Consider the following 16,339-nt stretch of genomic DNA (forward strand, 5'->3'; position numbering starts at 1 on the left):
TTCTCTATTTACATATAGTTCTGGTACTTCAGTTGGTATTATATTGAATCTACAGATAAATTTGGCAGAATTTTCATTTTCACAAATTTGAGTCTTCCAGTTAATACATACAGTTTTTATTTATTCTTCTTTAGATCTAAATTCTCATTTTCATCTGTTTATTTAGATCATTTTTAATTTCTTTCAGTAGCATGCTATAGTTGTATGTGTAGAGATCTTATCTTTCATCGGCTTTTTCCTATTCTATGCTATTGTAAGTGGTGTATTTTTTAAAAGTCAATTTTTAATTATGTTTTACTGCATTTTTATGCATTGAATTGGTAATGTGGAGTATCTTTGCCTTGTTTCCAATCTTAGTGGGCAAACTTTAAATATTTTAGTATTACTATGCTTGCTATTATTTTATTATTCTTTGTTAGATTATAGAAGTTGCCTTCGATTCTTAGTTTGCTATGAGTTTTTTAAAAACATGAATGGGTATTGAGTTTTGTTAAACAATCCTCCTGCATGTGGTGAAATGATCATATGAATTTTCTGATATATTCTTTCAATGTGGTGAATTACTATTGATGTTTTAAATGTTACGCTATCCCTAAAGTCCTGGAATAAACTTAACTTGGTCATGTATTATCATTTCTATGTGTGTTAGATTTTACTTGCTAATATATATATTTTTTTGTTTAGTTGCTAATATCTTGATTAGGATTTTCACATCTCTGTTTGTGAGAGAATTGAGCTTATAGTTTTCCTTTTTCAATAATGTCCTTACCAGGTTTTTTTTTATCTTAGTTTTGTTGGCGTCATAGAACAAATTAAACAATGGTTCTCTTTTTTTTTTCTATTTTCTGGAAAAATTTATTTACGTGTGGTGTTGTTGAGATATTTGGAAGGATTCACTGGAGAAGCCATCTGAACCTTGAAATTTCTTTGTGGGAAGGGTTTAACTACTGATTAAACTTATTATACAGGTACATGTAGGCCTACCAGATTTTCTATTTGTTCTTGTATCAGGCTTGATAGTTTTTTTTCTTACAAAACTGTCCTTGAAAGTGCGCTTGTAACATTAGTCTCAAAACGGGTCATTGTGGAGCAAATCCAGACAAGTCGTGATGTAATATCTTGTTTTTTGAACTGAAGGATGAACTTTCCCAAGAATTCTTGGTTCATGCTTGGTTTATTTCCAAAGCATCAGGAAACTTATGCATTTTTACAACAGAGAAATAATTTCTTCACTTCCTATTGTATTCTTCTCTTTCTCTCCAAAAGACTTGTAGATATATACTCTCCCGTGGCGTATTTTCTCATTTCTATTGTACAGTCTTTGTGCACTTGATTTCTTGTTCAGTTGTCTTTCCCAACTTGTGTTTAGTGGCTATAAAATGAGGGGTGCTGAGTTGACTCTGTCACCAAGTACAATGTAAACAAAGTACAAGCATTTCTTTCTTGTCGCCTCTGGGTAGTGCCAAACATTTCCTAGAATTCAAGGAGGGACTTAAACATACTTTGTACTTTATTACACCCTGTCTTCCTCTTGTACTTTCAATTTTTGAATACATAATACAAACAATTTTTTCAACTCTTCCTTTTGGGTTTTGTAGTTTCAAAAAATGCTGACTGATACACTGAGAAAGAATATGTTTAAATATATTTGGAGCCCTTGATAAAAATAGGTGAAAAAAAATTCTATTTGGGGCTGGGTGTTTATAAGAAAAAAAGTGTGTCATAAAAAGTCTTCTGTCCTATTTAAAAAATGTATTGTTTTACATGAACATTTTTCATTTTACAGATGAATTCAGTAGGAGATTCCTTTAAATAGCAGCTTCCCGAGTTTATTATAGATTGCTAACTATTTGATATAGATAATGAAGAAAAGGAAATCTGGGATATCAAGATTACTGATCATTGAAAGTCATCTGGAAACAAATTAACAGTAATTTAAAATTATAATGTAACTCAGGAGATAAATATAGTTTAATCTGAAAATCTGAATTTATATCACACACATGTATTATCTAAAGGGAGCCAAGTTCTGATCCACACAGTTCTAACTACCCATCGGCGTCCCTTTGGCAAATAAATACGTGAAAAAATTTAACCAAACAAGATCATGAAATAGATGCCCAGATCTGTAAAATATTCAGAGACTAATGCAGAGAGATTTTATCTGTGCTTAAAATATAGAACTTTGAAGAGAGATTATGACCAGAAAAGAAAAACTGTTTTCATGAGATTCAATAGCTCAATAATCACAAAGTTGTATTGCAAATTATCAGGGAGAATAAAATGTTTCAGTCACTGTGTCATGAAGACCCACATATTCTGGTCTTTACATCACAAACAAAGCAATACATGGATATGGCAACATTTACTTAAAAATATTTTACTTTTAAGAGTACACTTATGGGGCCCTGGGTGGCTTAGCGGTTGAGCATCTGCCTTTGGCTCGGGGCATTATCCTGGAGTCTCTGGATCGAGTCCTGCATTGGGCTCCCTGCAGGGAGTCTGCTTCTCCCTCTGTCTATCTCTCTGCCTCTCTCTCAGCCAGGCATGGCTGGTTGGCTCAGATAAATGTCTTTCAACATTTATTTACTCTCAAGAATAAATAAATAAAATCTAAAAAAAAAGAGTACACTTATGAGCACTGAGCAACAGAATTATTGAATCATTATATTGTAATACCTGAAACTAATATAACACTGTATGTCAGTTGTACTTTAATAAAAAATATATTTTACTCTTAATATTCTAAATCGTTGCTGCTAATATTCTTTTTTTTTTTTGCTGCTAATATTCTAATTCTTTTGTAAGGAGTAAGTTCAAGAGTAGATTTATATAATGAATTAACCAGAACATTTTTATTGCCTTTATTTACTCAGCAAACAGAAAATAATAGTTACTTTATAAATATCCTGCATATGAAAAACCAATGCATTTTCCCCCTCTTTATATATAGAGTGCTCTTTGTACAAACAAAAAAAGAAAATGCCTGGTTAGAATTGACATCAATTGCTTTCATAAAATTACATGACATTTTCTGTTTCAAATTTGGTCTTTGTTTTTAGGTGATATCAGAAGTTACCTATATAATAGATTTGCAACCTCATTAGTCAATGCACACCCATCCTCCGGCACGAGTTCATCAGCTTAGAGATGAGTAATGTTTAGTGAAATTCTCAGTCAATGCAGTTGTTTTCAGAAGTAGCTCACAAGAGTCAAAGTTGACTAAAATGATTTTGCTTTTATTTTTTCTCACTTGGGTGTGCTTGCTCTCACAGATGAACATTAGCCCTTGGAATTGGTTCTTCCCGGGTGGTCGTTCGGCTTGGCGTAAATGCAGTAAACTTGTAGAACACAAACTACAGGGCAGTGCCAAGATCCACATGGCTCGGTGGTATCTTGTCCTCCTGACACTCCCTGTGCTGACTCATTACTTAATGTAAAAATTTAAAGGGCCTTCTGAATTGTCCAAGAAAGACAAAATCATGCACAATATAGTTTTAATGCTAAGTGTATTTTATGGCATTATCTCCTTGAAAATTGGTATTTATGGCAAATTTCTATTAACCAGCCTATTTGATTAGCCAGAGCATCCACCGCTACATGTTCATGTACATGGAAGTTTTCTTTTTTTCCTAAACCACAATTTATTTTATAATATCCAATCTTCGGGGCACCTGGGTGGCTCAGCTGGTTGAGCGTCCAACTCTTGGTTTCTGCTCAGTCCTGATCTTGGAGTTGTGAGATCAGCCCCGTGTCGGGCTCTGCGCTCGGCGTGGAGTCTGCTTGCCCCCCTCCCTCTGCTCTCCCCCTGCTCTCTCTTGACTAGAAATTTCAAATCTTAAAAAAATCATAATAACATATCCAATCTTCACTTTTCCAATACCTCGAATCTCAGCAGGAACTATTACTGTGTTATTCAGTTAAAAGATCATCTGCTCTTTAATCCTAGAATTTTGAAACCTCTGTCCATATGCAGAAGTGGTGTATGAAAAGAGAGAAGCAACTATAAATCAGAAGGAAGGTAGGAAAGGGAAGATAGTTACTAGGATCTGTCTTTGCTTGCAGCTCTCTGGCTTGATTGAGGAGGTTCTCGCTCTCATCCTTATGGTAAATGATTTGAGTATCAATCCCACTCACAGCCTGCAAAGGAATTGTGTGGAAAGAGTAAGAACGACAGCAGAAGAAATCCACTTTTCATGGATTGAAAATTTAAATGGCACCGTTTATCTGCTAAACATCACGCAAAATTCACACAATTTCATTTCCGTAGCTCAAAATCAAGGTCAAGTGGGAACACAAGAAAATAAAGTCCAGGACATTTTCAAGATAAATGTTTTTCAAGGAAAATTCAGTGCATCTAGAACAGTGTCTGGCCAAGGCCCCAGCAAAGTGCTTGTCAAAGAGATGCCACTCAATAAGTAGGTTTCTGAGTTGAAAAAAATGAATGTATGCAAAAGCGTCTTCTGTCCCAGCACAGGCTATTCTTAAATATGTCTTATTCAGAGACTGTGGTTTAAAAAAGCTGTCAAAGGAACTGGCATTTGCTGACAGGAGGATGGCACATAGTAACACAAATAAAATGGTCTTTTCTTAGTTCTCTTGCCCTTTCTGCCATTTGTATTACATCGGAAGCTCAAGTGGTTACACGAGAAAACAGAAAAGTCATAAGCTGGGAAAAGGCAACATGTAAAGTGAACTTTAAAACACGAGAACACGCAGGGCGGGGGAGCGCGGCTGGCTGGATCAGTCACTGGAGCATATGACTCTGGATCTCAGGGTTGTGAGTTCGAGACTCACACTGGGTGCAGAGATTTATTTAAAAAATATCATAAAAACAAGTAAGGGAATGCTCACATCATAAATTCGGTCAGTGATGTTCAGAGCCCATGCTGCCGTTTCATTGGCTTCATTGACGTAATTGGCGATGTTTTCATAGACGTTTGAAGCATCCAAAGCCTTCTGTACCAGCCCATTCATATCTGAACTGTGCAGATTCCTGTTAAAGAACAAATTTGTCGTTATTTCTCTTTCTTACTTTTTTTATAGGGGAAATGAGGCCATTTATATGGTTTGATCTGAATACTTCTGGGACCACAGGGACCTCCTTCCTGGTATTCAAAATCACCTGTCTCAGCAAGTCTTCCTGGGCTGCCTTTCCTAGGAGCACATCTTTTGCTCTTCTTTGCCTTGGTGCCCCCAGGACTTTACCCCATACTGGCTCCATGGAAGCTGTTTGCCCCGCTGAGGCCACAGGAAAAGGGAAGGATGATTTCAAAACAGCCCTCTGCACCTCTTCAAGCACCCAAATCGGCATTGTTATTTCCTTTCCATAAAAGAAACTGAGGCTCCCAGAGCAGATGCACAGCCTCAACATGGTGTCAGGTATTAGTTGGTTTTACTCTATTCATTCAACCTTTGGTTCACTTTATGAAACATCAGGTTTTCCCTTAAGAAGGGGAATGATATGGGGCACCTGGGTGGCTCAGCGGTTGAGCACCTGCCTTCAGCTCAGGGTGTGAACCCGGGGTCTTGGGATGGAGGCCCACCTTGGGCTCCCTGCAGGGAGCCTGCTTCTCCCTCTGGTGGTGTCTCTGCCTCTTTCTCTCTCATGAATAAATAAATAAAATCTTTAAAAAATATTAAAAAAAATAGGGGAATGCTATATACTGAGCATCTAGGTGCAGACACCAGCCTAGCCTTGTCCTGCATGATATGTCTTTAGTTCTTACCACACCTGTGAAGTAGACATTGTTATTCCCTTTTCATAGAGGGAACCAGGGCTCTTGTGATGGTTTGTCTCTCTCCTGTGGCCCAGCTGCTTCCTTAAAGGGTGAAGCCCTACTCATGCCCATTTCCGCCTTTGCCCTATCCACTGTGTTCTCTGCCTTTACCCCTCTGCGGCCTCGGTAAGGTTCATCTAATACTAATGGTACCCTGCGGCCTCGGTAAGGTTCATCTAATACTAATGGTACCCATCCTGCGGTGGGCACTCTCACATGGTGGATCTCACATGCCTCAGGGGATTGATGTGAGGTTCAACAGGGATAAAATATCTGAAATGCTTGGTACCGTGCCTGTCATCCAATAAACATCAGGGTTTATTATTGTGCCTAAACTATTTCCTGAACCGGAATTTCAAATTCTAAGTGTATTCGTAGAATAATTCACTTTATCGACAAATGCTTCTTCCTAGTATAAACATCTCTTCATTTCTGCAGCTCATCCTGAATCCTTTGTCTTAATTTTACTCAGTTTTGAATCCACCATTCCAAACATTGATGACTACTATCACTTGATTCATCAGGAACTTCTAGAAGATTCTCTGTGACCCAGGATGTGACACTGCAGATCCCATACTGGCTCATCTCTTCCAACTGCCCTGACATATAGCTCAATTGAGTCTCAGCTTCCTGCACCCAGTTTCAGCCCCTGCGTTCTCAGGCTCAGAACGACTTCTCTGAATCCCCTTGGCTACTTCCTTCTCTTTTGTCTAAGATCATCATCATCGGGCTCCTTTGCGAGAGGGCTGGTTTATCCATTAGGCATAATAGGGCCCCATAAGATTTTTTTCATTTTTTTTAAATCAGAAGAACAATGAGGATACTAATAATGATTACATTAATCTTTACTTTATAACAATGCTGTCATGATGTGTAATTTAATTTTTTTTTTAATGGAGGAAAGGGCCCACAGAGGTGAAGGTACCTAGGCCCCAGGAAAGCCATAATGCAACTCTGCTTTGCAGAGGTAATTCTAATCCAAATAATTGCTATTTTTTCCTACCCACAATCCCTTGTCCTTAGAAATGGCACAGATAATAAAATTTAAGGAAGTTTTAAAAGGAAGGGATATAAGGAGTAAAATGTTACAAGTATTCATTAATATTTTAAAGTTTTGCTGGCTAGTGTTAAGATACTAGAAATAGCTTGAAACAGTCTGTAATACTCTGCTTTCATTACTAGACACAAAACAGGTATTGCATCAATACACAAAATGAAAATGTGCTTTTGAAATGGAAGTTTCTTTTTTTTTTACTTTATGATAGTCACAGAGAGAGAGAGAGAGGCAGAGACATAGGCAGAGGGAGAAGCAGGCTCCATGCACCAGGAGCCCGACGTGGGATTCGATCCCGGGGCTCCAGGATCGCGCCCTGGGCCAAAGGCAGGCACTAAACTGCTGCGCCACCCAGGGATCCCGAAATGGAAGTTTCTTGATGAATTATGTTTATCTCTGTTTTATGTACGTGAGGCAAATTGTTGGGTCAACAAATGATGAAGAATATTTACATCTTGAGGGCAAGACATATTAAATTTGGAGGTTTCCCTGAATATATCCAGTCTAAAATATCCTAAATGCAAAAGGCACTCAGGGTGATTGATATTTCTGATCATTTTTCCATGTGAAGCATGGGCAACTTTCTTGGAATCACGCTAGAACACTGTTGCAGGGTGTCATTTAGTGAAGGTATGTGTTGGGATCCCAATCAACAGGACATGGTCACTAAAATGACAAAAGAACAATCAAGAGAGCCATAGGAGGCATCTCAAAAACAATATTATATTAATATAGCATATTGTGCAAACAGTATACTATCTAAGCTCCATTTTATTGGCTTGATCAGAAGCACATTTCTTGGAAGCATGACACATATCCAGGATGGATATAACGCCATCCTGGACACCAAGATTTTACATAACATCTGTTTCTCTCTGCCTGTCTGTCTATATCTCTCCCCTCTTTCTTTCAATTCTCAGAAGATTCGGAGGGATATTTGAAAATTTTGACAATCAGGAATAAAGAGGTAGTTTAAGTTTGAAAGAGGGTTGTTATTGGTTTTTATTTTATTCATGACCTTTACTGATCCTCGTTTCTAATTGCCAGATTTGTAGTCATTCTCTGTAATTATCTCATTATTTACCTATCATTTCAAGGTCATGAATTCAATTCCAATCTTTCAGTACATTTCAATTAACATTAATTGAGTGCCCAAAGGGTGTGCAACTCTCTTCTGGATGCTGTGAGGAAAATTGCCAATTGATTTTCTCTTAATCAGGTGTTGAAATCAAACATTTCCTGCTGGGCAACTGTAGAGTGTCTAGAGTATTTCCTAGAAGTCAGTTGTATTGCCAACTTCTGAATGGCTTTACCTAAGACCCTGGGGTATGGAAACCTAATGGTGTCTGTGAAATAAATATGTGATGGGGGTAGAATTAGACTTGTAGAGGGATCTGATTTACTTGGTAATTTTTTTAAAAAGTCTTATTTATTTATTATTTGAGACAGAGAGAGACAGAGAGACAGATAGAGAAAGAGAGACGAGGGGCCAGGGGAGAGGGGGAGAGAGAATCTCAAGCAGATTCTATGCTGTACGTGGAGCCCCACGTGGACTTAATCTCATGACCCTGAGCCAAAATCAAGAGTTGGCCGCTTAACCAACTGAGCCACCCTGACGCCCCTTACTTGATAGTATTTTGTGCAGCAGTTATGCCCCTAACCAAATGTCTTAGGTCTCACTTTATTAATAACTATGGAGCAGAACCACCTCTCAGAACACAGGTCTCTAATTTGACAGATTTTTTTTTTTTAAGACCAAGAAACTCTTCCCAAAGTAATTGCAATAAACAATGATTGACTGGTTCTTAGTTCTCAGAGTGGCTTGGTTCCAACCAAGCGCCCTCCAAATGAGCACACAAACACACCCCAAAACCTAACCCACTAACCTGTATCCCCGTAACTCCAGCATGTGGAATTGAAGAAAAATGAGTTATTCAGCCTATGCCGATATTTGCATTTCTAAAACCAGGATATTACCTGCTCAATTCATCAGCCTCTTGTTGAAGGTTCTGTGCATGGTCAACAGCTTCTTGGACTAAATCATGACGAAGGTTGCTGAGATTGGCTAGTTTGCCTTGTAGTTCATTTTTGGCTCCGTCTATTTCCGCATAAATCCCCGAAGCATTCTAAAGAGAATATTTTAAAAAGTGAATTGAATATAGAAGATCTTAAAATCTTTCCCCCAGGGAGCTCTTTTCTTCCTTTTTATGAGGTTCAGTAAATTTCGGGCCAGGTCTACCTGAGTCTGAAATACTTTAAGTAGACTTTTATCTATTTCTCTTGCATCTTCAACAAAGATTGCTACTGATTGCTTCCCTAGCTTTCAGACACTCTCTGCCTTCTCCCATGTGAAAATAAAACAAAATGAAGCTAAACAGAAAACCTCCATTACCCATACCTCTCCCCAGTGTTGTTACCTTACTTTTCTATTCCCTCCACAGCAATATGTAGACAAAAAAAGTGTTTGTGTTAGCTGTCTCTATTCCCTCACTTTTTAATTCGCTCTTGAACCCACCCCAGTCTAGTTTTTACTTCACTACTCCAACAAAACAGAAATTCAAATGAATCATATCTAAGTTACTAAATCTCACGAGCGTCATTCGTTGCTCCCAGTCACCCAAAGAGTGATTCTGATCATTGTCGCCATTCTTAAGCCAATCATATTTTCTTCCTCCATCTCCATCTGATTCTCAACAGATCACTTTTTCTTTTTCATTTAGAAGACATCAACTGCCTGCAGCAGGGATCATTTTTTCTGTCCTCCTGATGTTTCCTCCCTATGAGGCGAGCTCAAGTAGTGAAACCTCAGACCCCTCCACCCCTCTCCTCACTCTGCTCCTGAGAGGGGGACTGGTTTATTTGATTGGTAAGTTTTTGGGGGATAACTGTAGGCTCTGTTCAATTCTACCTTCTGCCTCTTGGTAGCAAGCTCCAGCAGAAAGCCTGAGCTCTCTTGCGTTTGTCCCCAGTGAAAGCTGTTCCGTGCAGAAGCCCCACACGAGCCTGCAGTGCTGCCTGTCTGGGTGGGCAGCTCTGTCTAATTCTGGGACTGAGTATTAGAAACCCCACTTGGCTAAGAGACCCAAAGCCACACCCTTGACTGCATTGGAAACAAAGGTGGTGTTCTTAGACTTTACATTTACTGTTTTATTTATTTTTCAACGTGTTTAGAACTTGGGAGCCGAAAGGGGGTACTCTTGTCCCCACAGACTCCAACACCAACAAAGAAGAATTGCAAACATCTCTTTGCCACCATCCTCCGGTCCCTCCCTCACCCAGAAACCCCTATACACTTATTTATAGCTACATCTTTATGTACATTTTCTTCATACTTTCAAAGGAAAAGTGTTCCTTTTCCATATAAGGTACGCTGTCCTGTTCTCTGTTCTTCTGGCTCCTTAGCTACTGGCTCCTCTCAGATGTAAACATGCCCCAGTTAACCTCTCCCACTAAAAACAAACAAACAAAACCTACTCCTTGACTCTAACTGCCCCTCCAGCTTACTTTCTTTGTTGATGCAGTGCATTCCACAGAAATCGTTCTTGCCAAGGTCCCCAGTGTCAGACACCATATTGCCAGACCCATTTGACACTTTCCTGTCTGTATTTGCTGGATTTATCTCTGGTCTGTGACAGTGTTGGTCACTGCCTTTACCTTAAAACTCTCTTTCCTAGCTTCTGTGACACTGCTGTCTCCTGGCTCTCCTGTTTCACTGTCTAGGAAGGAGACTTTAAAAGTTGGTGCTGCTCGGTCTTGACTCAGCCCTTTCCTTTCTGAATACTCTAACCCCTGTCTTCCAGCCCAGACTGTCAATCTTCCAACCCACTGTGCACCATCCTACAGGAATGGTGATTTTTCTGTTAAGCAAATCTGATCATGTTATTTTCTCTCTCAAAATCAGCCAATTGCTGTACAGGAACAAATTGGATTACTCAAGTGGCTTCATCAACTGATCCCTCCTCTCTCACCAATCTCATCATTTCTCACCCCCTCCACCCCATTACCTACCATGTGCAAACTTTGCTAACTGATGTTTTAATGCTCCATGATTTTTTCTGACCCCTGTGTTTTCTCAAATAATATTTTCTCTGTCCATGATAGTTTGTTTCCTTTTTTCTCTGACTCACCTGGAAAAGTTTTACTCATCCTCCCAATTTCAGCTCAAATATCACTTTCTTTATGAAACCATCCCTAATTTCTCAAGGATGAGTTCAGTGTTGCCATATATTTCTATTGTCCATGTACCACATGGACATTTTCCATACTATAATCATTTTACCGGAATGTTCCACCCACCAGACTACATACTCGAGGAGTCAAGATTTGTGTCTAATTTATTTTTGTATTTCCAGAATGTAGCACAATCCCTAGAACAGAGGGTTTATTTCTATGGAGACAGTATTAAGTGTTTAGCTATTTGGTAGGTCATCTGGGGAACAATACTTTGAAAAAAATATATTTAGTTATAAAAACAAGAAAAATACTATGGACATTCCACCTTTACTCATTGATTCATTTAACAAATATTCATTATATGCCCACTATGTGCCAGGCACTCTTTTAGGGGATAGCATACATAGCTATGAATGCAGTTTCTGCTCTCCAGGAATTTACAGTCTAGTGGGAATGTGTAGATGGTAAACAACTGACCAAATAATTAAACAAGTTAATTTCAGGGAGTAAAGAGTATTTTGAATAAAATACAATAGGCGGGAAGGATTGGACAGTGATTGAGGGTAAGAACCCCATTTGAATTGAATGTTCACAAGGACAACAGCCATTTGACGATCTGGAGACAGCAAGTGCCTCCAGAGCTAAGGAAAAGTACGGGTGTGTTTGAAAAGCACAGCAGAGTGGGCGGGTAACAGGGGAATGGGCTGGAGGGCGATGAGTTGGGGAGAGATACATGGAATGAGGTAGAGAGTTGGGCCAGAGCTGGGCCACTTAGGGTCTCACAAAGCAAGAGAGCTTGCTTGTTTCTTACTCTAAGCTTGTTTCTTACTCTAAGTGTCACTGGAAGTTTTATGAAAGAGAAGTAATGTGATCTGATTATGTATTTAAAGGATTGTTTTGCTACTGCATAGAGAATGAGTCTTGAGGGGCAAGATTGAGGCAAATGAACCAGTAGGAGGCTCCTTTGGCAGTTCATGCTGGAGAAGAGGTGGTTTGGACTGCAGAGCAGCAACAGAGAACGGAGTGGTCAGAAATCAGGACTCATTTTGGAGAGAAGCTCAAGAGGTCTTATTGTAATGGGAGGGAGGGGAGAGGAGAAAACAACGACTTCAAAGTTTTGATTTGAGCAAATGGGGTTGTGCCACTTACTGAGGTGGGGAAGACTAAGGAAGGAGCAGGTTTTATTCAGAATATGTTAAGTTTGATGTGTCTATTACACATCTAAGTGGTAGATAAAATTATGATTCTGCTATATATCACATTAAGTTCTTGAAAACTTCAAGTAAGTGTTTGGATATATGAGTTTGGAACTCAGTGGCAGTATGAAAGTTGGAGGTATGAATTGTTAAGATCATGCATATAATCATTCTTTAAAACCATGGGATTCAACGGGATCCACTAGGGAGAAATTAAAAGTACCAAAGAGGGCCCAGGACTGAGCCATTCATTATCAAGCGCAGGGATGGACAGAGCTCTGTGCCAAAAATGGCTCAAGGCCTATTTTTATATAGCTCCTAGTCAAGAATATTATTTATATTTTTAAAGAGTTGTAAAAAATAAAAACAAACAAACAAATAAAACAAAAAAGATTAAGGGACTGTGGTTATACGTAGCCTGCAGATTCTAAAATATTTACTACATAGAGGATGTGTAGAGGTGAAGCTAGCAGAAGAGTCTGGGAAAAAATGGCCAGTGAAGTGGGAGGAGGACCAGATGAATGGGGTCTTGGAGGAGCCAGGATGAAAGCTCAGAGTGTTTGAAAAAAGAGGAAAGGTTAACTAGCAGGAAGGGTAAGAATGCCGAGGAGGGAGAAACAACCACGGTTTTGGCTATGTTGAGTTCTCTGATGACCTGGATAACAGTCTTGGTGGAGGGGCGTGAAGTCCCATTTGGAGTGGGTTGTATACAGCAGACGGTGGGGTCTGGGAGGTGGAGATGACAATGGTAAATGACTCTCTAGGTGTTTTCCTGTGAAGCTGAGCAGAGTAGAGTAATGGGGCAGAGATTAGAAGGGATGTAGGCAAGGTCTTTCCTCTTTTAAAGGATAGGAAATGCTTAGAGCATGTTTACATTTTGGTAGGAATGGTCCAGTACAGAGTGAGAACTGGATGAACAGAAGAAAGAGGGAAAACTTTTGGGAGTGAAACTCTGTGACCATTTTTGAGCGGAGGAACAACGGGATTCAGAGCACAGGTGGAGAGATGGGACTTAGCCAGGAGAAGAGACACTTCATTAATTATAATAGGAAGGAAGAGTGAAGTAGGAATACAGATGTTGGTGGGCTAGTGGACCCGGGCAGGAAAGATTAGGGAAGTCGTCTTCTCTTTGTTCCTATTTTTCAGTGAAGCACAAAGTAAATTCACCAGCCAGACTAACAGAAGAGGAGGTGGGTTTTTCATTATGTTGGCTTCTCTGGTATGGCCATGATGCTGGGGCTACTTGGGTTTACTGGGATATGAAGATGAGTCAGTAGGGGAAGTGGTGGGTGTACAAGTTAAAGGTGTTTGCAAATAATGATTACAGGGTAGTCTCGTCTTATCTTTGGGGGACACGTTCTAAGACCTTTAGAGGGTACCGAATCCTAGATGTACTATGGTTTTCCCATGCATACCAACCTATGATAAAATTTAATTTGTAAATTAGGCTCAGTAAGAGATTAACCACAATAACGAATAATAAAATTGAAGGCTTATAGCAACGTATTGTAATAAAAGTTACGCGATCCCTCTCTCAAAACATGTTATTGTACTCGCTCTTCTTGTGACATGATGAGATGAAGTGAGGTGCCTGATGCAGGCAGGCATTGTGACATAGTGTTAGGCTACAAGTCACCTAGAGAGGATAGGTCAGAAGCAGGATCATCTGGGTAACTGAAACCGTAGAAAGCAAAACCATGGATAAGGAGGGACCACTGAATCGATAATTTTAGGTGCTTAAGGAGGGAGAGAGGATATGAGAGGAGTGGGATAATGAGCTGGATGAGGTCTCCATGTGGCCAGAGGATTGTTGGAGTGGGCATTCCAGAGTAAGTGAGATGAGAGAGGGAGGGATACTGGGATACTGGGATTTAGGAGGAGGTACTGTTATTGATGACAAGACCTGGGTATGGCCCTAGGAGGGATAACCAGGGCAGGCTGGAGGAAAAGCTTATTGGCCAGGAGAAGTTACAGGAGCCAGAGGTCTGAGAGCTGGTGGGCTCAACTGTCTAGATTTTGATGTCACCAAAGATAGTGATGGGAGTAGGGACGGGAAGGAAGACAGGGAGCTTGGTGCTGAACTAGCCATAGGACGAGATGGTGATCCGACGACTTTAAAATGGTATCCTTTCAAAGGTAACAAAAATGAGCTAAGATTAATTTGGGGATTGGTTGGGTTTACTGCATTTTACTGGAAATTTTCCACTTTAAAAATGTGTCTCTTATTGATTTTGAACGCTAGCTTTATTAAGTACACAACTTATGACTAAAGGGTGAGTAGGATGGATCTAAGCAGCACTGGAGATCCATGCTGTCCAATTCAGTAGCCTCTGGCCACGGGTGGCGCTATCGAGCACTTGAAATATGGTTAATTCAACCGAGGAATTCAGTTTTAATCTCTTTCATTTTAAGTCCCTTAAATTAACATTTAAATAGCCGTATGTGAGTAGCACCACCATACGATGAAAGAAACTGAAAAATTCGGTCATCTAATCTTGCTTCTGTAACGCCAGTTAAGTCAACAGATCGGTAGTGGATTCCATTAGTGTTCTGTGACCTGAGCAGCTGCTCCGATCTGCTATAAACACAAACCTCCAAGTCACATGCGTCCTTACCTTTACTGTGTCATCAAGTTCTGAAAGGGTCAGCCGAGGTGTTGTCAGAGAATCCAAGGATGTCTTCAGAGAAACATTCACCCCTTCCACCTGTTCCCTCACTCTCTCGTGTTGTTTCTATGGGAACGAGGAGCAAGCAAGAGTGGAAGAGAAGGTCACTTTAGAGAAAGCATCCAGGAGGGTAGTCGATGTCACCTCCTCCTGTCTTTGTGCCCAGATGAATCTGGGTTCTTATCCCAGCCCCGCCACTTAATGGCTGCGGGACTTTGGGTAATTCTATGCATGACATACTCAGTTTTCTCATGTATAATATGGAGGTAGCAAAAGTGAGCCCTTTGGGAGCTTTGAAGCACTTAGTTATGATTCTTACTTGCAGCACCATCACCTCAAAGAGAGTCACCACTTCAGAGAGGGCCGTTGACTTTTTCTCCATAAACGTAAAGTGAGACCCTGGACGCAGGATTGCACAGAGGCTCTATATTTGCAGTAAGTGGAAAATGAATTAATTCCCAAATCCATTTATCATGTGCTGACTTTAGGCCAGGCACAAGTAGCTCATTTGGATCGGAATAAGCATATGCAAAACAATCGTCAAGTCCTTAAAAAAAAAAAAGTTTTTTGGCCTACTATGAATGGCCCTACTATGAAAGCATAAAATTGTGACTTTCCTTCCTGCCACTCTGAGCTCTTTATGTTGTTTGAGGCTCAGACTTTTTTGAGGGAAATGGCCCCGGTGTTTTTTTGATGAATGCTTCCATTTCTACCCTCACAGTTGGGTTCTAGAAGCAGGCATGCTGTGATTCTGAGGAAATATTAGAAAACGTCAAATGAGTCTGGAGTTTGAAAGCAACCAGAACGATGCTTCTAGAGGGAAAAGTACGACTCGTTTTACAATCGGAGTAAAAAAATGAGTTGAGGTTACTTTAGAAAGAGTAATTTGAATGGGAGCTGAAATACATGACTTGCGGTGCAATCGAAGATATCATGGGAATAATTATCGAAGCCCAGATGCAGAAGGACATACTTTAAAACTTCCTAAGTTCATCTTAATGTCTTTCGTGCTCCCTGCAGTCTTTTCTAATTTAGTGGGAAGGAAGATGGAAGCCATCCTCTGCAAACGCATCGCTACAGGGGAAGATACAGGTCCAAGGACAGAAAAGAATCCCATTTGAACATCTTCTTAATGCAAGATCATTACAAAATCAATTTGCCCTCAAAATCCATCAAGCTTACTACAGTGTGACTATCTTGGGTTAATTATTCTCGTCTCCACGAGGAGAGGTGGTTACACAGCTCTACACAAAAGCAATATTTTAAAGTACGGGCATTAAACTCTGTAAGGAAAGGAGGTGAAAAAAGGTGGGTATTATTTAGCTCCTTCAGAGCAGTTTTCCTTTCCAGACTCTGAGATATGACCCCTGTTGGAAGCTCTTGTATGTGGGCGCCTTGGGGGAACAGAGCTAAGATTCTGAAGCCAGAGCCAAATTTCAAAGCCTTGAGGTGACAGCACTGAGTGCTAAG

General features: G+C 39.9%; 1 protein-coding gene across 2 annotated transcripts in view; it reads right to left on the minus strand.

Moving 5' to 3' along the window:
• Window positions 1-16,339, minus strand: part of LAMA4 (laminin subunit alpha 4) — a 140,991-nt gene that overhangs the window by 41,106 nt on the left and 83,546 nt on the right. For both annotated transcript variants that reach the window (XM_055329718.1, XM_055329717.1), the window contains exons 12-15: window positions 14,819-14,935; window positions 8,812-8,960; window positions 4,855-4,996; window positions 4,044-4,140 (exon numbers count right to left, since the gene is read on the minus strand). In XM_055329718.1, the coding sequence (XP_055185693.1) occupies window positions 4,044-4,140; window positions 4,855-4,996; window positions 8,812-8,960; window positions 14,819-14,935 (505 nt within the window). The remainder of the gene's footprint in view (window positions 1-4,043; window positions 4,141-4,854; window positions 4,997-8,811; window positions 8,961-14,818; window positions 14,936-16,339) is intronic.

Source organism: Nyctereutes procyonoides, unplaced genomic scaffold, assembly GCF_905146905.1.
Source record: "Nyctereutes procyonoides isolate TBG_1078 unplaced genomic scaffold, NYPRO_anot_genome, whole genome shotgun sequence".
Classification (NCBI taxonomy): domain Eukaryota; kingdom Metazoa; phylum Chordata; class Mammalia; order Carnivora; family Canidae; genus Nyctereutes; species Nyctereutes procyonoides.